Raw genomic sequence first — 24,933 nt, forward strand, 5'->3', positions numbered from 1 at the left:
GCCAGGACACATTTTCAGAAAAGAGTGGTCACTCAAGAAGTAACGCAATTCAATCAGTTATCTTTAGGACACCATATTCAGTAAAGGCAAACCAGACAGGTCCAAACTCTCAGCAACTGGCATTAACCCATGGACTGGAGCAGCTCTGCAGCAGCTGCCACTGGCTGTGCCCTGCTGCTCGATTTCCTACAGCACTGTCATTCAATTGCCACTCAACTCTGGCACAGAATCCAGTAGGATTCTTCTCACTCCCAGTCTGTCATAAAAGCGTTGTCATCACCATGTGGAGAAACACAGGGTTTGTATCACAAACGCCTACATTAGAAATGCCAGCAGCCACCCAGCTCAGCCAGGGTAACTATGCCTTGATTTTTCTGTCCCTACAAAACAAAAGTTCTTTCACTTTTTTCAGAAAGTTCAATATTACCTTTGGGTTCAACAGTGGGCTCTGAAGAGACATGAAACAACAGGTGTTAATAGCAACTTTATTGTTTCACTGGTGCAAAATCATGATACTGAATAAACTTGTGTAATGCTTTTTCCCCTAAATTTACAGTAATGAAGGTTATACATATCTATATAGATTGCAATTTCTCTATTTTTTATACTATTTGGAACAAAATTATCTTGATAAATATGCCCTGTGCACAGTACTGGCCCTCACTGAATGTCACAGAGCCTTAATATGCAAAATATAACTTCTGTTTTTGAACATGGTACTTTAAAACTCTCCAAACATGCATTAATATATTCTAGTTTTAGGGAAAAATATTACACTTAGTCTTAACTCGCATTAAAAGAAAAGCACAAGCAGAATTTGACGTACAATAATCCCAAAAATCTGATGCTCTGTAAGGATCAGACACAGTTTCAGCTGACAGTCACTGCCAGTTTAGAGCTCTAGTGCTACAGAAGCAACAGTGAACAGACAGAAGAGAAATCAGAACTGAGGAGCCCTACCATGTCACATGGATTTCAAAGAAAGTTTCAGCCATGCTAACTGATGAAACCTGGAGTTGCTGGTCCAACCTTCCAAATTTGTTAAACACAAGTGTTTGAAGTGCCAGACTGAACACATGAATGTTAATTTGACATTTCTGAAAGGCACAACCTAGGAACCTATCTTAAAAAAACACAGTATGAAAATGAAAACAGGTACAGTGAGTGTCTTTCTAAAGAACAAGACCTTCATAAATTGGCCCCTCAGATTCTGGTGATTCCCTCCTCAGACGCAAGTGCTCCAGTGTGTTGTGAAAGTGTTTGTTAATTTGTTCTGTTTCTTCAGTAGACTCAAGGTTTGGGAGATCTTCTCTGATCTTCTGTATAAGCTGATTCAAAACCTGAATTGTCACCTACAGAACATGAAACAGAAGTCATCAACACCACCTGTGTACAAGTGCACAGACATTAGTTTGAACAGACTTGTCTTTAAGCTATCTGTATTTGGACAATCCTTCCAAATGCTGCTAAGAATGTACGCAGACGAACTGCTGGGGACTGCCTTCTCTGGTTCCTCACAGGAAGCAATTTCAGAGTTCTGTGGAAATCCCCCCATCCCAGCAAACGTGAAAAATTTGTCATTAGCCTGATAGCTTTTTAACTATTTCAACAGCATTTCTCTCCAGTGTATTCAATATAAATTTAAAAAGCTTCAAACAAATGGCACACACAATCAGATTGTATATGCACTGTGAGATATTTGTTTCTTCTAGAAGTCAGTCAGGGTGGTAATGTCAGATTTCAAGTTATTCTTAGAGAACAAGTCATAGCTGTCTATGGGCTGAAGTTTAGCACTACACAAAATGCACTGCAAGCCAGCAGAGTATCCAGAGTATTTTTACATCTGCCAAGTGCCTTGAAATTCAAAGCTTTATTTTCATCTCCATCAGATCTCCTATACTAGAGCACTCCTATACTGAGAAGCCAGTTCAGTTATTGGAAAGTCAGCAAATCCCTCCAATTTCTTTAGGAATTCCCTCAGAACTACAGGGCATTCTTAAATGTCTGCTCTCAATCAATGACATCAGAGGAGACACTGATCTCTACTTAACCAAGCAGGTTTTCCAAACTGCATAACTCTTCTTTATCTGCTAACAGAAAATGGATCAGGTAACTATCTCAGATCATACACACAATTTAAGATGAGTACATATGGTGTCATATCTATTTTGTCAAATTAAAGCTTACACCAACCTGGCCAAGTCAGCAGTGACCACGAACACCTGTAAAGAATCTTCTTTCCCTTACATATGCATTAATGAATGTGTAGCTTTAAAGCTAGGATCTTACTACTTTCTCATCTTTCTCAAGTTCCAGTAAGTTTTTATCTAGATTATTTTAGGTATACAAGTCTCACAATATTTAAATTTGTAACCTAACTGCAAACATTTCCCCCCAGTGTGAGAAGAACAAAGTTTAATCCAATAGTTTTACTAGCACATCAAGACTTGACTCCTCTCTCATCACAAGAACTTGTGCCTCTCATGAGACTACAGGGCAAGCTGAAGAGAATTTGTGCTGTAAATGTGAATGAAGAGCTTAAAGAAATGCTCTTTAAAAGAGATGCAACAGAGAATGGATTTCCACTCACCGCCTCATTTTCCTTTTCATAAAAATAGATATATCTATTCAGAATTTCTATGAAAAGCTGGACTTGCAGAGAAGGGTCCATGCACTGATTTGCTATCTTCAGAGCCTTCTTTAGGCATTCCATCACTCTTTTCCCTCCATGAAGCTAGAAGGAAAAACACCAAAGTTACAAGAAATAAAAGAACCTTAGGGAGCTCCAGTATCTCCTCCCTTGGTACACACAGCATTTCCTGAGGGTCTGCCACAGAAACACAAAACTACACAAACTGCAAAGAGCAAGCTGTCACTGAAAGCCCACCCTGCCTGACTGCCACCAGCGTTAGATTTTGTTAAATCACACAGTAACATAACAGTTGTTGAAAGCCTTCAATTATGAGATCAACTGACTCAATTTTGTAACATGTACCATAATGCATACTTTGAAAAATATGTTTCAAACACTGCTCTTTAAAATGATAACAGCTTATGTGACAAGCCTTGAAGAACAGAGGATTTTTTTTTTACCTTTACTTCAACAACTTGTATCTTTAATTTGGAAGTTTAGTAGTTCACATGCAAATTGAGCTAATATAATAAACACAAGCAAAGTGCAGCACAGTCAACTAGCCTTTAACTAGCTGACACTCAAAAGTTTGCCTGGTACTTCCACCCTTAAATTAGAGTTTTCTCCATTTTTATATTTATACAGTTTACACTGCACTGAATATTAGAAGTTTAACATATCAGAATAAATTACAACCAAACCTACTTCACTGATGTATCTACTTTAGAAGTGTCTATAGAAAGAAGGCAGAACTGTTACTGAGGCAGGACATGTCCCACTGCTGTCACTCTGTTCTCACCTCCTCTCCATTCTTGTCAGTGTTTCGGCCAGACCAGAACAGGTGGGCACAAGTGCTCACAGCTCTGCACTGGTCCGGCTTCTTGAGGAGTTTGGAGGCTGCCAGTGCACACTGAGTCCTCAAAGGCTCGTGGTTCTCCTCACTGAAGCACTTCATCCTCTCAAATGTCCCAATTATCAAGGTGATGGCAGCCAGCTGTGCTTTTGAGTCACTGATTTCATCTTCATATAGAGAGAAGGCCTAGACAAGGGAGAAAGCAAGACTCAATCAGAACACTGGAAAAAAAAATATCACACCTGCTACTGACACAGCAAGAAACTATCCAGATTTGTATTTATTAAGAGCTTCAGGCAGAAAAAAAAATCTTTCATGTAGAGTGTAAAAATCAAGTAAATCCACAGACTGGAAAAAAGTCTTACAAGAAATAGCATTCAAGTGGTCATAGCAAACAAGTGAGATCCCACATATAATCTGAAGATTGAATTTTTCCTCATTTCAAGCACCTATTCAAACACAGAACTTCAGCAGAAGAAACAGTCCTCAAAGAAGATTTGGTTCTTTGAAACACACGAATTAGCAGAGCAGCAGTTGATGGCAGGTCAGTGGTGACAGAGTAGGTAACAAAAGCACTTGCACTGCTGCTACACAGATGAAGAATCTTCAGAGAATAGACAAATCCTGAACCCTGTCTCTAATGGAAAGTACATAATTGCCATGCTGCTCTCATCATCACAACTGTGCTGCAACAGCAACTGATACAACACAGTGAGCAAACCCAGCTTATCAACAACTCTGCTTAAAAACATGCATTTAGTAGCAGTATTAGTGGAAAGATTAGGACAAAGCTACAACATGGATAACATGGAACACATTGGTTCCTTACGTGATGGGTAGGAGGGGAAGGTTTTTGCAACAAGGTTTAAGAGCAAGTTCCAACAGATTTTCAGAGTAGTTTATAACAGGTTCCAATACAAGGATTTTAATTGGCAAAGCCCAGCAAAACAGTTGTGAACACTGCAGATTTCAGAAAACTTCCAAAGAGTGCTTGTGGTCAGGGCAATACCAGTTGGATATCAGGAGCTGGAGACAGAAGCAGTGAAGGAGCATTTTATGCTGAGAAAACTACACTCCTCCAGTGAGCAACTACACGAGCAGGAGGCAGCATTGCAACATACCACTGTTGTCAGACTGAGTATTCAATCAGTAGCAATGGGGCTTAATTCCACAGCAGCCTGGGAAGCAAGAATGAAATGAGTTTCTACCTGGTAGCACTGGCTGTCTGTCACTTCAGGTTCTTTAATCACACTGGATGGTTCAGTGTTCAGCAAACCTACCCAAGTGAAGTTAAAGGCAGCACAGGACACAGCCCTAATAGCTGGGCTCTCACCTGGGACATGAACTCATAGGCCACAGTTTCATGATTCTCAAAGCCAATCTCTCCTGCAGCCAGTGCTCCCTGCAGGAAGAGCCGGAGGGGCAGCTCTGCCAGCTCTGCTTTGATCAGAGCACTGATGGTCTGATGAGCAAACGAGAAGATCTTCTGGCACTTCTTCTCCCATTTGTCATCCTAGACAAGAAAAAAAGCAAAGGCTTGAACAACAGCATTGCTGCAAGGAAAAGGGAATTTAAATTGTACTAAGATCTGTTAAGTGCTCCAGTCTGTTGCCCCCTGATGCCATTCCAGACACTCCAGTGCCCCAGCAGTACAGTGCTGGCTTTAGTGGGTCTGCATAAAGTATTTCTTTTATTTACAAAAATTTCACACCCATTTTTCCTACCAGCTCATAGAAGCCTTCCTCAGAAGCCTGCACTCAACTGCAGTCAGGGCAGCTATGCTTAGCTCATAACTGAGCAAAAGCCTAGCTAGCCAAGGGGAGAAAAAGTCTGTTCGGTCCAGAGCAATCAGAAGTGGAAGAGAATTTTAAAACCTTCATTTTGAAGAGAATTTTAACAAACATTTAAACTTATTTCTCCACAATATAGCAAATACATATTTAAGGTAACTATCTCAATCAGAAAGCATTTAAGAGCAAAAATAGATCACTCATTATTTTAAGGTACACTTTTACTACTACTGTGTAAGTGCTTTTTTGTAGGTTTAGAAACATTACAGTAATGTAGCTACAATCTAGAAATTGATGAATTTCAATATTCAGATTTAAATCAGTTTAATGCCATCAGTTCTGGTTGCCAGTAAAGGCACAGTCATTAACCTTAATAAATAAACAAAACTGGCCAATTTCTGCTTCATTACTTCTAAAGTACTAAAGTCGTTTACTATGACCCGATAAAAATCTTCATTAAATTAATAAGCATTCAAACCTCAAGAAAAAAATCTGCCTTGAGAAAAAACCCAAACAAAACTAGCCTTCTGTATCAAGTGTGAGCATACTTATGCAGCCAGACAAAACGCATTTTCAAGAAAATACAGCCAAGCCAGCATACAAGAGCAGGCGAGAGGTGAACTTACCACTTTGGAGTTCTCTTTGTAGCGGAAAGCGAGCTGGTAGGCAGCAAACACCAGGGGTGGCAGCGTGAAACGGATGCGCTGGTTCCCCCCTGCCCCAAAGTGCTTCCGGGCAGTGTTGAGGATCTGCAACACAAGCACTGTGAGCCCAGAGAATCCTTCACAGAAACAAGCACTCAAGGGAAGCTCAATCCCACCCCAAATGCATTTTTAGATTAGATGTAGAATTCATGTAAATAACCTGCATATACAGAAGTCTGTAATCACCCATTACACACTGGTTAGCCACTCTGGCTAGCAGTGGACTTGTCACACTTGGACTAGGCTGTTTGAATTTGCATTTCATGCATCTTCCATACAGAATGAATAATTTAAAGTGAGATACTGTGAAAATCCTATAGCCTTGGATTTTTTCCTGCTGCTGCTGTATTGTAGAAAAATTTGATGCAAGCATTTGTGATGCTGAGGGAGCTATTAAGCGTTGTTACTAAAAGGTGTTAAGTAGCTCACAGAATTGTACCCAAAAGATAATGTGCCAAGTCCTTTGATGGCATTTAAGGGCCGTCAGTGTGATTACAGCAAAGCACTGCTAGATGAGAAAGACAGACTGACACTCAATCTTTGCAAAAGCAGCTTCAACATCTCTAGCTATATAAATTCTTTTGGGGTAGAAATATCAATTTCCTTGGTGCCAGCATTCCTTTGAGGGAAGCTTTGCTCCCTGTAAGGAAAAAAACAACCAAAACCACAACCCACTAAAAAAACTCTTCTGCTTTACTACAGCAATAAGCACTCTTGAAATACAACTGTCTCCAATTCCTGTAAAGCTATGCTTCTCCCCATTATACAAGTTCCATTATACTTCAAGCAAGACTTTTTTATACCAGAACTTAAAGCCAAGCTAAATCAATCCTAGTTGTGTTATGCACAGCTTGCACTTTATTCTGTTGCTCTCTTCTCACTGTTTATACCGTGTGATGTTGCTGTAACTTCAGGACAGAGTCAGACAATTTTATTTCAGGCACAAACTGTAACTTCACAGCAGTCCCCCCTAAGCAGGCCTGACTCTGACATGAGCTAACTGTGCCATCTGCAGCAGCACCCAACTTCAGCACAGCTGCTGCCAGCTTCTCCAGTGGGTTGGGCACAGACAGAATATCCCTGGCCCTCTACTCTTCTCAACACACACTCCTCAAGATAGTTTATCTGAAGTTTAAGTGACCTCCCTAAAGCCAGACATAGCAGATTAACAACAGAGAATTACATAAAGCTGCCACAGATCAACTCAAACCATTACAAGTACCATAATGCACAAGTTTCAAGGACAAGTAAAATCTATTGTTACAGATGGACCAAGCAGAGAGGAAAAGCATTTGGAACCAAGCAGGACACTACAGGCTGTATGAAAACCATTCTTACAGAAATTAAAATCCCTAGGGCCAAACATACTAAGCTGTATTTTCTGAGGTGTTTTTGCAATCTCTTGGTATCAAAATACACAAATAGAGCACAGTACTCCCAATAGCACTTGCTGTGTTTTCAATAGATGGTTATATGAAGTTGTCAGAACATTAAGAGTTCCATAAAGTAATACAGCTAGTTGCTACCTCACGGGATCAAGACTTTAAATCAACAAATGCTTAAATCCTCATCTGCTTTTTTCTGAATAAGCAACATATCATCCTGTCACTAAAAGTGTCATATATAATGTCCTCTACTAAGCTTGTAGTGCCAAAGCAGTGATGGTCCAAGCTCCCAGCTTCACTCAAGTGTTGTGCAGGCAATAATGCAAGAACTGTGCCAGTTCAGAAAGCACAGACATTGAGAAGCACCAGTCACCAACCAGGTACTGTTGGTCAGGGTCATCAGAACGCAGCAGATGAATAAATCTTCCCACAAGACTTTGCTCATCAGCGAAGTCCTCAGGGTCAGGATCTTCAGCAGGCTGATCTGGCTGATCCTGGATCAGCGTGGATACCAAATTCATGATAGCATCAACCTGTTAAAGGCAATAGAAGCTCTGTTTAAACTACAGTTCTCCATAAGCACAAATTGCCAGCAATGGGGAACATCTTTACAGCCACTCACAGTGGTGATGCTTCAGACATATGTGCCTTACACCCTGAAGAAGGGTCCCTCTCAGCACAAGTGGCACAGGGCAGCACAGCAGTGCAGAGGAAATTCAGATTCCAAAGGCTGTGCATCCTTCTTTAGATAGCAGACCCAGTTTTAAAGGGATTCAGGGTCTTTGTTCACACCTAACAGATTACTGTCTAGGCTGGGGTGTGGTCTACCAGAAGTAGCCTCTAGTAGCCTTACCTAACCCAGGATAAGGTTAGGTAAGATGTTCAAAGACATTTAAGAACACGAGAGGAAGAATTACAAAGTGGGATAAAGCCTGTGCCAGGGGAGGCAGAGGCATGCAGGCTGGGAAACAAAGCATGCCCTGCATGAAGTCACCAAGTGTGTTTTCAGTCTTTGAACAGTCATTTAAACACCTAGAATTTCAAGTTAATTTATATCATACCTGTTCTTGGGACACAATTTCCGTGTTATAATCCAATACATTGCTAAGCACGTAACAACTCATGCTCTTCCTGGACTCATAATCAAAGTATTCAAAGAGTGGGTGAAAGTGTTTTAGTTTCAGAACTGTCAGGATATTGTTGTAAGTATCAACTGGGATTTTCAGAAGTCTGGTCAGTTCCTTCGAAACAGCACTGCTTGTAGCAATACTACAAGAAAATATATGCAAAAAACCACAATTAATCAATGGTTCACACATGTAGATGGGTTTAAAGTCTGCTTCAGAGTATCAATTCTTAGGTATACAACAACCACCAAGCAACTTGGTGATAGGGAGAAAGGAAAAGAGTGTCAAAATAAGTCAGAGTTTGCTCTTTGGGACACACAGTAGCAAATGCATGTTTTAAATTGCTGCCAGTAGAAGCAGAGAGTGTGGCTGCAAATGCAACAAGAGCAGAACTCCAGAGTGCTGTAAGGGATGCCTACAAAATGTACACACATTGTGTGGCTGTACAGCACAACCTATGCACAGGGGAGCAGGTCCTGGTTAGTCAGGAGTTTATCAGGGCTGCTGCAGCTCAGCCCAAAAGCAGTGACACATCCAGTGCATGGCTCTGCTATCACAGCAAATGTGGTGAAATGCAGAAGGCCTGATTTTATGGTATTAATTGCCATGTCAAAGAAAATGCAAGAGGCACTTACTGTTCCAAATTGAGTTTGTTGAATATTTCTACAGTAGTCTCCAACACCTTGTCAACATAGTCCACACGGTCTGGGTAGCATTTCATAGCCAGGTTAATGAGAGAAACTTGCAAAGACACCACATCCTCTGAGGGCATATCCTGCCGAGACTGAAATTTAACACAGTATGAAGTTCATACTAAAGCACAGAAGTCTGCAAAAAACCACCCCCAAAGCTGCCTGCAGGGATACCCAACATACCTGTATAACAGTAGCAACCTGCTGTGAAAAGATATCAAACAGTTTGATATCTGCTGGGATACCAGGTCCATCTTCACGATGTGCAAATAAAGCTAACCTGGTGACAGAGCAAGGAAAACAGCCTGGTCAGGATTGCTTTTCCACTCCTCAGACACAGAGCAGAAACAGGGACTGGCAGAAAAAGCAAGTCCTTAAGGTATATTTGGAAGCTCTATTACAAGCAAAAAGGAAATTAATGGAACTCAGAAGCCATGTGAGCAACTGAGCAGGGTAACTATCAGTCCTGGAAAAGACTGCTGACAGAAAAGGCAAGGTGAAGAAGGAACAGGAAGGACATTTCCTAATTGATGTTCTTCAGCCAGAAGCAAGTACTGTTTTCCAGCAGATAAAAAGGTATAGAGTAGACTGATGAAAGAGCAAATATCCTGCATTTATTCATTCAGTGATATTAGTGAAATTAGACATCCAATAGCATCCTCCACAAAACAGCCTCCAGAGAAAAAAACCCACACAAAACGAATATGCTGACTTAACTATTCTCTGTCGATAAAGACCAACCTACATGTTTGGCACTTTTTAAAGAGAACAAAATACAAAGTGAACTTGAGAAGAATGGAGAAGTGAAGAATATTTGAGAGGGGGGAGGGGGAGAGCAAGAAATTGCCATCCAGCAAGCACTCAGGAGGTGGTGAGAGGTATTTTTATCTGTAAGAGGAGAGAATCATGCCAACCACCATTTCTGCAAAAATGAGATACAGGACAGAAAACACCACTATCAGAAGACTAACAATTACCAGAGTTGCAGCTTAAGAAGCTCAGCGCTGCTATCTTGACTTTATAATTATTGAGATTATTCTACTCTGAATTAGAAAAAGAACTACAAAAAATATTTAGAAAAAGGCACTGCATTAAAATTTTTTAACTTCTTTCTACAGGGTTTCTCAATTTTGATTCTGAATGAACTCTAGATCTGAAATAAAGAGACACATAAGAAAATCCCAGGAGGTCAAAAAACTTCACTGCCAGGAAAAATAAGACATTGAACTATTCTTATATTTGATTAGGGTGGTAAGAAGCAGACTTTCTAAAGCCAGGAACAATCACTGCTTTTTCTTAGAGGCACAAGGCAGCTTTTCTTGGCAACCGCTCAGTGTAAAGCCAGCAATGCTACAAGGTATGAACAAGCTGCAGGCAGATGGCAGCATAATTAAAAGTCATGAATGGTTTAGTAAGGCAACAAAGATCCCAAAGCAGCAAGACAATTTGCAGAGATTCCTTTAGCAGGAAAGCCCCACAGGAATGAGGATAAAATTTTCACAAGCTTCATGTTCAGGTTCAATTATGCAATGCCAGCTGAAACAAAGATGAGGAATGCCAAGAGGCACGACCTATGCAGGGCAGCTTCACATCTTAACTACACAACACTGAAGCTCTTGCTCACTGCTGCTACCAGCTCCAACCCCAACACAAGAGCAGCACCCTCCCTACACGCATGGATGCCATATGCTCCAACACTGGCAGCAACATTACAGTCAAGATCTCAAGCTGTTATCAAAGATAACCATCATACTGCCACCTTTCTGCCCTGTCCTACAGCCCAGAGACAGCTCTGGAAGTTTCAGTGGCCCAACAGACCCCAGCAGTGGTAAGGCTGGGAGGACAGAGGGTCACTGCTGGGCAGTCCCTTACTGGTGTTTGTAACAGTAAGAAAATAAAAACCTTACTGTGGAGAGGCTACCAAAGTATAACAGCAAAAGCTACAAAAGAAAGCCTTCTCACAAGAATGACACTGCCACACTTCAGTGTAAGAGCCTAGCAAAATATCCTATGACCTCTTTTAAAAGTAATCAAGATAGTCTCAAAAATCTGTTACAGGCAACATTTCTCAGGATTTGTGGGTTTTGTGGTGTTTGGGGTTTACAGTTTTGGGGTTTTTTTTTAGAGCTAACAAAATTGTGAAAAATCTGAGCCACAGCATCAAAGCATGGGAAACCAATGAACTCCTGTGAACATCTCTGTATGAAGGCAGCAAAGGCAGCACAGTGTCTCTGACAAATGCACAAACACTGAAAGATATTCCAATAAAACCAAACTCTTGAACATCTAAATCTGACATAACCTGGAGAAAACAAACTACAGACTTGGTAAGTAAAAAATTCAAAATCCTAAGTTATACCAGTCATGCCCAATACACACAAGTCCTCCCCAGGTACTAGAGAGGATACAGTAATCCTACCCAACGCTGAATGCCAGGGGGACCCAAGATCCCTGTGGTAACTGAAGTCCGTACATTGGCACACGGATCAGATTTATGAAGGTACATGTTTGGATGCAAAAGCAAAGGACAAGGCTTTCCTAGGGCCTGAGACAGGCCATGCAAGTGCACTTCCTTTCTGCAGTAAAAAAACTGCAGGCACTCACTGAAAAATCTGTGTTTCCTTTCAGGATACAAATGAAAACTTCAGTTTGACCTTAGAAGTCTTTTCCAATCTAAAAGATTCTATATGATTTCTCCCCCAAATCTGAACTCAGTGCAAGAACATGCTTTTGGAAGAACAGTCAAGATGCTAGTGGCAAGCTAAGAATTAAGAAGATAGTCCCATTTCCTACTAGCTCTGTTCTGAGGAAGAACTGTTATGTTCTCTGATCTTTGGCCCTGCAAGGTACAGTATATCCCTGACAGATGATTTAGGATCTTCAAGTTTTCAAGAGGTACCTGTGAGTGATATGGCTGTCAAAGCAGGGCACTGCTGTCACTTCAGTTCCAAAGCATGAAACTGCTCAACACTAAATGGGCTGTTACCTGGCTTAATCTGTTTACAAGTTTTAATCAGTTCATAAAGCAGGTTTCATTGGAAGCTGTAAAAGAGTCCAGAGAGTAGAAGCTGTAGAAATCATATTCTTCACAGCTTTAATTACAGCTGATAGAAAGACATGGAAACAGTGAAGTGGTATCAGAAATTCAACATATTTAAATGATAGAAGAATTATCATCTGCTTGTGCACAACACAAACTTAATTTTGAGTCAAGTTCCACCCCCTTAGTCACTCACCTGTCAATTAAAGCAATAATTATATTTTTCACATTCACATTTTGGTGCAGCTCAGCACAGGCTCTGAGAAATGGGTTCAGGGTTTGGAGGTGAAATTCATCTGGGAAAACCTGAAGTTTTAGATCAATAGTCATCAAGTTATAAACTGAATTTGCCCATTGTTACACAGAAGAAAAATGCAACAGAATAATTCTAAAGCAGATAGCCACACAGTAAATACACTCTGGCCTATGAAGCTGACCTTGACTGGGTAAATGCATGAGGCAAGAGATATTAGACAAATGGGTAACTCAAGGGCCCACCTCTCTATCACAACTCATGACACAGGCTGCTCAGATGCTGACAAGATATTGCAACAGAAGGAGCACAAAACGGATCCATCTCCACTCTGCCCATCTGGTAAAAAATACAGGACAAGCCACTGTGTACAAGTCCCAGTGATGAAGTTTTCCAATCCATGAGGAAGATGTGAAAGCTGCCTGATTCTGACTAAGTGTATAGAAGTATCCCTGTGTCCCATCACTGCAATTGAACCTAAGCAGCTCACCTGTATGATGCACTCCATGAGGTACTCCTGAGCTAAAGCATCTCGACAGTTCACAACTTGCTCCAGTATTCCAGGCAGAACAATCTGCAAAAGGGGGGAAATGGTCTTGCAGTGATTTTACAATTACTTCTAAATTTATATTCACACATGCATTTTATCCAAACAGAGCAGAATTTCTAACGATTCTCAGCTAATTTTCTACATAAAGGCTTTCTGATAAAAAGTCCCATTTTACTGCAGTTCCATCCTTCAGAGAAAAAAAAATCTACCAATCTCAGAAGTCTGTCCCTTTCATACATTATGCAAGCTTTGATTTCATAAGTCAGTGCTACCAACTTTGCTGGCACATACCCAGGGTCTCAGTAGAACCACTCAAAGCTGTTTTCAGCAGCTGTATGGTAGAATTTACAAGGGACAGACTTTTAAATAATACATTTCCCTCACTGTCATTTCACACAGTAACAGTTCTCTTGAATGCTTTGGGAAGCACAGCCTCACAACTTGTGAAGTCTCTCCCAGAACACTGGATGTGCACATATCCCTTAGATCAACCCATTATTTTGCAAGAAAAATGGGAATCTGGGAGGAAAGCTTTACAGTTTCCTATCACTGTTGCAGACAGACTTACAGAAGAATGTGTGAATCATGTTCTTGACCTGAGAACGCACTGTATACCTTCATGAGTATTCACAACTTCCCTCAGGGGAAGAGTTTGAGAAGCACTGGGATTACTGAACTTTTAGAAAAGCTGTAACATTTCCAGCTGCTCATCTGGATGTCCAAACTAGTTTAGTTTGGGAAACACTGGCAGAAGTCAGAAAGGATGGCCAGCCACCCCACCTGCTTGTATCGCTCCACATTAACCCCTTCCAGCTGACTGAGGCGAACCAGGTTTGTTCCCACGAGGATCCTCAGCTCCTGCCTCTCACGCTCCCTCTTCTCTCTGTCCCGACTGTGGCCCTGGTGCTGCATTCGCACCCAGAGTTTGTTCATCTCAGCAAAGTTCAGCAGCACAAAATCCATTGAGTCACTGATGTCCCCAGTGGTTTCTTCACTGCAATTGGTAAGAGGTTAAGAAGGGAAAAGCTTGTCAGAGGTATTCATCGTTCCAGCCACTGCTGAACATACCAGTTTTAAGAAGGTTAGGGGGTGGAGAAGTGTGGGGTGGGATTTCTGGGTTCATAAGAAATGTTCATATCCTCACTTGTGAGGAACTTTAGTGCTAGAAGGGGATTCATAATAGACAAACACCTGTCAAATCTATGGAATTCTAGCACATCTACTCTCAAATCTGAAGTCACACAGAATTTGAATAAGCTCTATTAACAGTAATTTTATCAAGTTATAGCCCATCCTTCTTACTCTGCTTGCTCGCCTTCATCTGGTAAGATATTCCTGGTGCACTGCAGGAGATAGTTTCTAAGAAAGAGGCCTCTAAGAGGATGCTGCACTCCACGGCACATCTCCACCAGGTCTTTCAAAATATCTTTCCTGGACTGTGGAAACGACTTGACATAGACAACACCTACTGTTATCAGCAGATACCTGCAAAGGGCACAGAGTCAAACAATCAATCAAAGTAACGACATGGCACTTAGAGGCAACAGTTCCTTTTGTTCATAATGGCAGGATTAACAAAGCACAAAAAAAGCAATACAATGATCACCTGGGTCCCATAATTTTGGCTACTTAGTCAGCTTTCTACTCCTACTCTCGTTTTCTACAGAGCACCGGAGTCTGAACAGCCAACCGCCCTCATTGCAATGCCTGATACACTGAATGTGTAAATGCTCACAACGTTCTGAATGCCCTCAGATCAGCTCATCTATACTTCCAGCATCCCACTAAGCTGGAAAACAGCTCTGACACAAAGATAAGTAACCTATAATGGGGAAGTAGTTAAGCCTCTCTCACACTGTAGTCTAGCAGGATAGGAACTACTGGATTTGTGCTCACCCCCTCAGCACCTCTCCATCAGGTAACAGAGTATGTGAGATGCAGAAGGCTGCTGCTTCAGCATATTTGGACACCCTTTCAGCTTAGAAGAAAAAAAACCTACAACACTCAGAACCTACAGGTATTCAGTTCAGAAGCCTCACCCCTCCCTGCCTGCTCCTCTGCCCCATGCACAGGACCTCCATGAAAGCACCACGAGTTTCATCAGGGAGAACCAGAGTCTACAAGCAGGCAGGAAGACAACTCTGATGGTTACACACAGAGGTGAAGACACTGTGGTAGCCATCAGCCACACTCCAGAAACTGCATGAAGATGCAGCCTGGTGTGTCCAGAGCCTCTTCCTGGCACGAATGTAAGGTCAGGAATGGAAAACTTGAGTACCAAGCAAAACCTAAATCCCAAAACTGACTATGCCAAAGATGTGCTGCAGCCCAACAGTCACATATTTAAATATAAGCCTCACAGGCCTTCAAGTATCATTTCTGGCAAGCTATCACTTGGCAAAAAAAAAAAGAAGATTCAGAAACACAAATACTCTAAGAGTGAAGTCACAAACTTTCAGCTTCCTTCTCACACTTCTTATTCTCTAAAAAGGCAGAAAGTTATGAAGAAACTACTGTGTGGGAGAAGGTAAGATCTAGGCCCTCAGGTAAGAGAAGCAGTCAATAGTCAATCTCCCTGATCAGTGTGTGGTACTTGGTTATCTTCCATTGACCAGCTCTTTACCCAAAGCCAGCTTCATTCCAAAACTGCAGTGCTTTCATCTCGGTCATGTGCAAAATGAACACCCTGACAGGAAGAACTGACCTTCTGCACCTGCACTCTTGGCCTAATCTCAAAAGTTTCACAGTAATCCACTCCAGATAGGCAGAAATACTATTGACCACAGTAAACTGATTGAAAAGCCAATCACACCCAGAGTTAGACAACTATGCACCAGTTTAAAAAAGAAAAAGCAAACAAAGCCATCAATATACACACACTTACAGTCTTGGAATGATATTTCCAGCATACTGTACTAGCTCATAAAGGTCTGCCACTTTCCTGCCTTTGGCAAATTCATCTGTCAGGTAGACTTCCAAGTAGTGTAGCTCATCAGAAATTGCCATGTCTTTTCTCATAGTCAAGGATTTTAAGTTAGAATGTCTACAACATATTTTCATAGTTATTTGCTCATTCACACCAGGAAGAAACATGCTATACCAAATACAAACATGTCCAAGCAGGCAGTACTTCTGAACAGTAATCATGACTGGGATAAATGTGCAAAATTAACCACAAACCTTTAATCAATTTTTAGCATATTAGAAAAGGGAATAAAACTGAGAATAAAAGTTGTTTTACAGAGCTGATACTGTTTTTAGAACTAGACTCCTGAAACTTCCCAGAGGAAGATATGAAAGACAATAAAGACCTGTTTTATACCAGAGAGAAAAATGAACTTACACAGTGAGCAAAGCATATATTGTCCTACAATATATACACATAATCGAATACTGGGGAGAAAAGTGCTAATAAGTATCTGACACAAGATACCATTGTACCAAAAAAAGCACATGAACATCCCACTCCAAACACATCTCAACTATTAGTTTCCTCTTGAAAGGATACAGAGCTCATAATAGCTCTTTGGAGATAACATGGAAGTCCGCAGCTCCCCAAGCATGTTGGACGCATGTTTCAGAGCATCCATGAGCTTGTTCTTGTCCTTCAGAGGAGGAAAGAGAAAAGTCGATTAGAAACACACTAGGCAACTGCAGGATTTTTACCTATAAAAAAAATCTCAAGTGGTTTAATATCTAGCTTATACTACACCACTCATGCTAACTAGGTGAACATTTTACCTGAGGTGATAAGAAGATGCATCTCAAGACAGAGCTACAGTAACTGCAATACTAAAGGTAGAAAAAGCTAAAATCATTCTGCTTATGCAGCAATCTCCACCCAACACTCAGATTCTATCCAGCAGGCAAAACAGAGCAGGTTCCCCTCCTCCAAATCTGGTCTGTCGTTTTCCTCGGATCTCACAGATCTCCTATAAACCTCTAGGAGAAACAATACACACTGCCATCATCACCTTCGCCTCCTTCTCACCCACAAGGAACACCTCACTGAAAGCCACCCCTTACTAGTCTGCATTTAAATTACACCTCTGGTGCATTTAATCACCTGGCACCACAGGATACAACCACAAACCTCTAATCAACCACTTAGACAGACTTGAGCAATCCATCATGAGCAGTAGCAGTAAGTTTTGAGGGAGAACAAAAGGAATTGCTAGTGTGATCCACTTAGTGTAGTTATACTGCCACTTAATCACAGATAGCAGTGAAAAGTGCAGCTGCAGCTCCTTAAAGATTTCCAAAACATTCACTGAGCACAAAACTGGAAGAGGTGTTACACTTCTTGCTGCTGTCATTTGGCTGCAAACAAAGTTAGCTTGGCTAACCACATGAAAACATATGGGAATATTTAAGTTTTCATTGCAACTTTAAGCAGTTTCTCCAAATAAAAACTGAGGCTTCTCAAGCCCAGGAAAGCTATGTGTGATCACATAATCTGCCTGAATTGGCTACAATTCACAGATAAAAATCTCAGCACAACACTGGCCAATGGTGTTTTCCAGTCACAGAAGAATTCACACATCCGTCTACAGTTAATCCCTACAAAATTGATCCTATGCAGCCTCTCAGTCACACCAAGAAAAGGCTACATGAAAAAAACTACAGAATGGTGGACATAAACAATGATCTCATAAAAAAGTTCATCTTAGGTTTATTTAAATGCAAGCAGGTAAATTATAAAGGTACATCTTTAACTTATCTTGTCAAATACTGGAACAAAATCAGGAAGACACATTCAAAGAATACCCAAGGCTCACTCTTAATGAGCAGCTGCCTCATTGGCAAAGTCTCTGGCACAAGGATACATAAAGGGTTAATTTTCCTCACAGCACTAGAGATTGGTATTGATTTTCTGTTTTATTCCTAGCAGACAAGAAGCTTCATTGCATTTTAAAGTCACATCCTTACCAAGCATCTCTTCATCTGGAACGACTGCACCTTCACAGCCTGAATGGCTTCATCCAGGAGCTTTTCCTGTTCATCCTGAGGAGATTGCTGTGTTGTTGGCTGAAGGAAATATGAAACCAAACAAAACAGAATTCAATTATTTTTATGAAGCTGTTTATGAGTTGACTAAACCTGGATTCCCACACTTTAGAATGCACTGCAAGTGACACTACAGTGTCACCACTCAAGGGGTGTCAGAAATAGTTGTGTGACATGTAACAGAGAAAGTTCAAGTGCCTTGCAAAAACCTGAGGGGAGGTGACAGGTAGCTTGAGCACCACTGCTTCTTGGACAGCAAAGCCATGGGGGCAGAGCAGGGCCAACCTTTCCTTTCCAACATTCAGAGGTCAAGAATCCAGTGCAAGTATCTGGGAAGAAAAGCTCCAAGAGAACGCAGAGACACGAGTGTGCTGAGAGGAAGCACTGCTGTTACTTCTGTCCAGAGCTTCAAAGCAGTGCCCAGACCACACACTGCAACTGCATAGATGCCTTCTGTGCTCACAAGTCACAAGTTCTCAACTGCTATCTGAGCCACACCATTCCACTCAGGACAAGTTTCAGATAAGCAAAGGATAAAGTACAGTCAGTGCATTCCAGAACGTAGAAGGTACTTGCAGATTGGATCAGAAAGCTGAAGAGAAACAACTCTTCATGTGTCCCTGTCTCAGTCACACTGTCAGAGTGACATTCTTGCTTCCCCTCAGAAAGGCACACTCTGCACCTTCAACTGAAACTTTCACTGTCTTTTGACTTTCCAAGGTTCATAGTGTATTTTCTTAAAATATTAAATAAATCCATTGTTTACATCCTTATATTTCCCCTCAATCCAGCTATAACAGGCCTTCTACTGCAGCTGCTACCCTCCCTCTACCAGAATAATGAGATCAGTTTCTACAAGCACCTTTAAGATATTTGCTAAGATGTCCAAACTACACAGATCAGAACCCCCACAGCTGTCCCCACCTGCACCCAGCCTTCCTTGTAAGGCTTTACAAGGAAGCACTGCCATCCACCTCTTGCTCAGGATCAGCCTTCAACACCTCATTAGAGCATCTCCACTTCTCTCAATCCTGCCGTTTGTTTTCAGGCGGCCCCTCTGAAATACTGCTGGAGACAAAAGCACTGATGCAGTATCTCAGCTACCTCTTCTCTAGTCTTGAAAACTACCAAGCACACCGTGATTTGCACAGCAGGTTCTCTGAGCCTCCAGCTTCAGTAAATTCTCAGCTATTTATATTTGTTCCCTTCATCCACTGTGCTTAGAAGGACCGTGGTCTCCTCCTTTTAACAGCATTTCAGAAACAAGCTGGAAGGCCATGAATTACATCATCCTAAAGTTTTTAAAAACTCCTTCAGTACCAACTCCCACATGTTTCATGTGTGGAGTCCCCAGAAGTATCTGTTGAGGACTGAGATTAAAATTGAGGCCTTCATTAAAGCAGAGAAGTTTTAGTTTAACACCAGTTTAATGTTACAGAGCATTTCACACCCCTGTTACTTCTCCTATTTAATTGGGTTCTTGTTCTGCAGTTGAAATCTCCCCACTATTCTTTTCCACATACAGAAAACAGAGTGCTCTGCAATACTGTTCCTGCCTTGATCATGCCCTAATGGAACTCTGCTCCTGAAGCTCCTCAATCACCCAGCTGGATAAAGCCAAGGCTGATCCAATCCAACACAGGTGACAAACCTGCTTCAAGGAGGTTGTATGAGAAAAAGGTTCCTTCCAACCAACGCTTCTGTGACTCTGTGTGCCTCAGTAATACTCCAACTATGCACAATAACTAATTAGGAACTGTACTTAGATGACAGAAAAACCATCTCTGCTAGAGTGACCGCACCTCTTACAAAGCTCTCTCTATATATAATGAATCAATGTGCAAGTCTTCCAAAAACAATTTAAGCATACGGAAAAAGCAGCAACCATGGCTAGATGATTCTATTTCCCAGGCAGTTCAATAGCTACAAACCCTTAGACAACCTCAAACTGTCAAACAAGTATGTTCTGCCAGCAGAAGTTTGCTGTAATTGCTAAGCTTTAATTATTCAATGGCAGATCAGACTCTTAAGGAATACAAAATGACAGTGCAGGGACTAGTGCACAGTAATCAATATCAGAACATCACATAACAGACTTGCTGAGTTATGTCTGTGCCAGAACGTTGGTTACACTCTACAGTCCCCAGAATCCATACCACTGCTTTAGAGAAAATAAATCACTATTGAGCTTAATGCCACATGCTCTGACCACACCAAATCTCTACTAAAACACAGCTAGGAACAATGCAGCAGTGCTCACACAGTTGTGCTCACACTGACCACAACTCCCTAAGCCCCCTTCTCCTGATGGGCACTAAGTTCACACAGCCCTCAGCCCTGCTCTTCCATCCCCAGCTGTTCAGGGGCCAGACAGTGCAGGGAGAGCAGTTCAGGCTGTAAACCATAAAAAAGCTGTGAGACAAGCCCAGCTGATGAACAGATTACTGTTCACCTGGTTCAGCCTAAAGCCAAAGCATTACTGAAACATACACATTTGCTACAGCTCCAAGAAGTATTTGGCTGAGTCCATGTGCATCGGTTTCCTTACTTTTGGTGTGCAAACATGGTTATAGAATCATGGCTACAACAAGTTCTGGACAATACTTTTCATTATACCAGCTATGAGCTCAGCAGATACATTTGTATCTTCTTACACAACTTTAACTGCTGTAATTTAGCAGCAGTTGGGGAAAAAATTGGAGTTTCATTCATTTATAGTGTCAGTTTTATATCAAACTCTGTCTGCATTAACAGAAGACCAAGAACACTTCCATTTCTGCTCTAAATTTGAACAGCCAGGTCCCACGTTGTATTCAACACTGGGACTAAGTACTGAGTTCATCAACAGAAGCATTTTCATATTAACACAAGATATTAATTTATTTCTTCAGTATCTCTCCAAGATATGAACAATTAAGGAAGAGGAAAATTCAATTTCTATGTGTGCTGATTTGAGGACTGAGAAGGTGATCAGTCTAAACAAAGATGTCTTTACTACAAGGGCACTATACTTCTGAAGAAAGGACAGCTATAGCATTATCAAGTGCCACAGGTAGCAAAATAACCTACACTGCTGTCAAAAGCATACAGCAGGGGCAGTTGTGTCACTTGAGGGAGTTTGTAGCAGCTTTGCTCCTGTAGGAATAGAAATCATCTTAACAGCAGCACTAGTGACCAAGTTCCAACTCTTACTTTTCCAAGTCTGAATATGTATGAGCTTACCCTTCTCTTCCAGCTTCAGAAGGCAAGCTACTTCCAGCTTTAGAACTGCAGGGGCTCCCAAACATAACCTGGTTACTATCAAGTGACACACAAGACCACATCAAGACACACATATCCTACTAACACATGCCTAAAGTTCGAGGTTGTGGCGACAAAAGGCAAATGAAAGAAAGAGAACATACTGCAAAAGCCTACCAGTGACACCCAGCAGAGCACACACTGAATCAGAACAGAGTTGTCAGATTCCATGTTGAAGAAAGCTGTTTATGTTCTGTATCTTACACTTAAATTACCAACCTAGTAACAAAAGATGGTATTTTCAAGTGTCATTTCATCAAAAAAAGCAACTGTGGATTCCTAGCCCCATCTACAAAAACAATCTTGAACATAAGTTTTTGAAGTGGAAGATACTTTGACCCTGGGCAAAAGCAGCAGTACAAAATATCCTGCCTTGTCAACTACATGCACAATAAGGTACAAACCCCTGCCCAAGCACATGAGAAGCAATTTATAGCAATTATGCAGCTATTCAGACTTTAGAAATACCTGAGCTATACCCACACCAGATACACTGCAAATGTAGAAAAAAAGGACAGTTAATGGGAAGAGTTTTGCTTTACTCATTTTTCCCCTGAAGCAACAAAGAAGCAAATGAGCAGTGCAGAAGGGACAGAGAAGTGCCTCCCCCAGCTGCTTTCTGCACAAGAGACAAAAGCTTTTTGCTAGCTTTGAGGACAGGGCTAGCATAAGTTACCACGTGCAAGTTATGGGAGCCAAAACTCACAGCAGATGAATTTGGAGGGCGAGGGCTGAGGAAAGCTAGCTTTTGGTGTGGCTTTTTTGTGTGCTTTTTTTGTTCCTTTCAGATTTAGCTTTTCTGGCTTTTCTTTTTAATAAAGGCTAGTAAACTAAACTGTAAGTTGCACTGGAAAACAGTTTTTTACACCCAAACCAGCTGAGCAGAATAGTTAATACAAGTTATCCTGCAGATAACAATTAGGGAAGTGTATTACTGCAGCAGCAAATGTTATTCTGGATCATCCCTATCCTCATCACTGCAATTACTCCTGACCAAACCAAACATTGCACCTATTGTGTAAGATTTACTCATTTTCTAACACTCAGTTCCATGAGATTCATGTTTAGTTCCGTATTTGACACTGAGCTGCACTCTAGAGAAGGCCTAAAATAATAACCACTGTGCTGACTTATTTCACTTAAAAATCTGGTACCTTGGAGTACTCAAGAATGACACAGTACTGAAAGAGAGCACAGTTCAAGGGAGCTTGTCAAGCCTAAAAGCTCATGTTCTGACACACAGGTGTTTTAAGCTGCATGCAGAGTATAAATACTGAGTGAAAGGTTTTGCTTCCATTCCGTTCAAAAGTGCATTTTCATCTCCTCTCCCAAAGTCCTTTTCTTTGGTTAGCTGATGTGCTTACAGCCTGCTGCACATGGCACTTCCTTCTGTTTGCTCACACGCCTGTACTGAACACCACAACAAATGACATTTACCCAAGGAGGTTCTGCTGCCTCCTCCCAGGTGGATTTTATTCAGACTACCTGCCAGCACCTCACTGCAGAGACATTCAAATGACTGCTGCCCCAGAGAGGACGGGGCAGCCACAGCAGCACACTGCCAGCTGGGTGCACAGTGCCCTGCTGGGTAACCTAGGGAGGGAATTTACCTCCCCCCACAAAAAAAAAGGCATTAGATGGCATACAGGAAGCATTTCCCTGCAACACTGCAGGCTCCAGAACGTCTATCACATCTCGCAGTATAGGAGCTCAGAGATAAACCAGAGAGATGAAAGCATTTTTCACATGTTGAAACTGGTACTACTACAGGAAGCCACAAGACACTATTAAGTATTAAAGAGATGGACTTTTTATTCAGGGTATGATCAAAAGCCACCAGAGCCCTCTTAAAACAAGTCATGTTAAAGGCACTTAAACATTCAGCTTCAAGGCTTAAACCAAGCTCAGCCACAGGAAATCACAGGGGAGCCCAATTTGGTAGAAGGAATTATCCCATGTTTAACACCTGTGATTATCCCATGTTCAACATCTGTAACTTTGTTTTTTTCTGAATCACCTGACAACAGCTATTCTTAGAAAGAAGCTGTGAGACCAGACAAGTGGCTGGCCAGTTCCCATGGAAATGACAGGCAGAGAGAGGTAATTTCATTGCTGAATTAATGACTACCACAAAATATTTGTGGGGGGGACAGAGACTGGTGGCTACATAGATTTAGCATTTCTCATCACCCATTCCAGTATTTCACATTCCTCTTTCAAGTAACACTACAGATTTTGCCCAGCCATAGAGATACAGAGATCAACACACACTATATACCTTTAAAAAGGAAGTCTGCTCCAAAAACCTTAGAACTGAGGAATCCCTTCTTTATAAAGCATTCAGTTATTTTCTGCCTCACTATCTATACACTGTTAGTACTGTTTACACACCACATTTAGGTTAATTACACAGAGTGGTGGTTACAGCAAGTGCTGTGATTCAAAATTTCACTGAATACTACATACCATTGAAGGCGAATTAAAGATATTTGTGTTTTATTAGGAAATTTGATTGTCCCCTTATTTTCATTGAGGATTGAAAAGTATTTCCCAGTATGCATCACTTCCACGTGCAAATTTCAGGTTGCAGAGAATGAATGAGTTGGAAAGACTGAAGTCCAACCTGTGGCCAAACACCTCCTTGTCAGCCAGACCACGGCACTCAGTGCCCTGTCCAGTGTGCAGTCCTTCCTTAAACACCTCTAGGGACCACGACTCCACTCCCTCCGCGGGCACTCCATTCCAACGCCTAATTACCCGTTTTGTGAATAAATTCCTCCAAATGTCCAGTTCGAACCTCCCCCGGCACATCTTAAGACTACGCCTTCTTGTCCCATTGCTAACAGCCTGGGAGAAGAGGCTGACCCTCCTCCCTGCCTAACAAACATCAACATTTGCGGCAAAGAGCGCTAATGAGCTGCGCCCACCAATGCACAACCACCTCTTCTGCCGGAAAAGAAAGGAAGTTTACTCGGGAAGCCTACGACAGCAGTCTTGGAGGGTCAGGAGGGACTGGAGCGCAGGCTGCAAGGCGGACAGGCACGGCACACGTGCACAGAACCGGCAATGACACAAGCCCGGGTTTAACACAGGGACAGCACGGCAAAGCAGAGCGAAACTGACCGCTGCTACGGCCGCGATTCCCCAGCAAAACACCACCTTCCCCTGCGCCCCTACGCGCAAACGGGCTGGACCCAGCGAGGCGGTGACCGGCGCAGGCCGCGGGCAGCGTTACCGCCGACACGCCGGGCCCGGCCCGCACCTCAGCCCCGCCCGGGCCGGACCGTGCGGCCTCCGCGCCCGCTGCAGCCCCGCACCCGGCCGGGCCCGCCGCGCCGCCGGCCCGGCGCGGCCGCTCAGAGCGCTGCCCCGGGCCCATGCCGGGCTCGTCCCTCGGCCGCCGGGCCCCTCCGTGCCGCCGCGGCCCGCCCGCGGCAGGGCTGCCCGCGCCCCGCGGCCCCGGCCGCTGCCCCTCACCATGGTCGCGCCGCCGCCGCCCCCGCCAGCACCGCCCCGTCATGTGACTGCGCCGCGCGCACCGCCCCGCCCCGCCGCCGCGCGCCGCCCATTGGCCCGCTCCGAGGAAGCGCCGCGCTGCGC

At 42.4% G+C, this 24,933-nt stretch overlaps 1 protein-coding gene across 1 annotated transcript; it reads right to left on the reverse strand.

Moving 5' to 3' along the window:
• Positions 1-471: 471 nt before the first annotated feature.
• Positions 472-24,868, reverse strand: VPS35 (VPS35 retromer complex component). The gene is made up of 17 exons (XM_063410436.1): positions 24,811-24,868; positions 17,956-18,054; positions 16,535-16,631; positions 15,911-16,034; positions 14,329-14,511; positions 13,807-14,020; positions 12,967-13,050; positions 12,420-12,529; positions 9,367-9,463; positions 9,127-9,275; positions 8,426-8,633; positions 7,742-7,897; positions 5,902-6,024; positions 4,819-4,998; positions 3,432-3,671; positions 2,591-2,734; positions 472-1,352 (listed from the first exon to the last, which is right to left on the reverse strand). Exons 1-17 carry the CDS (start codon positions 24,811-24,813, stop codon positions 1,173-1,175), a joined length of 2,391 nt encoding a protein of 796 aa, XP_063266506.1. The 5' UTR covers positions 24,814-24,868; the 3' UTR covers positions 472-1,172.
• Between the last annotated feature and the right edge of the window lie 65 nt (positions 24,869-24,933).

The sequence above is a fragment of the Prinia subflava genome, chromosome 13 (genome assembly GCF_021018805.1).
Source record: "Prinia subflava isolate CZ2003 ecotype Zambia chromosome 13, Cam_Psub_1.2, whole genome shotgun sequence".
Taxonomy (NCBI): Eukaryota; Metazoa; Chordata; class Aves; order Passeriformes; family Cisticolidae; genus Prinia; species Prinia subflava.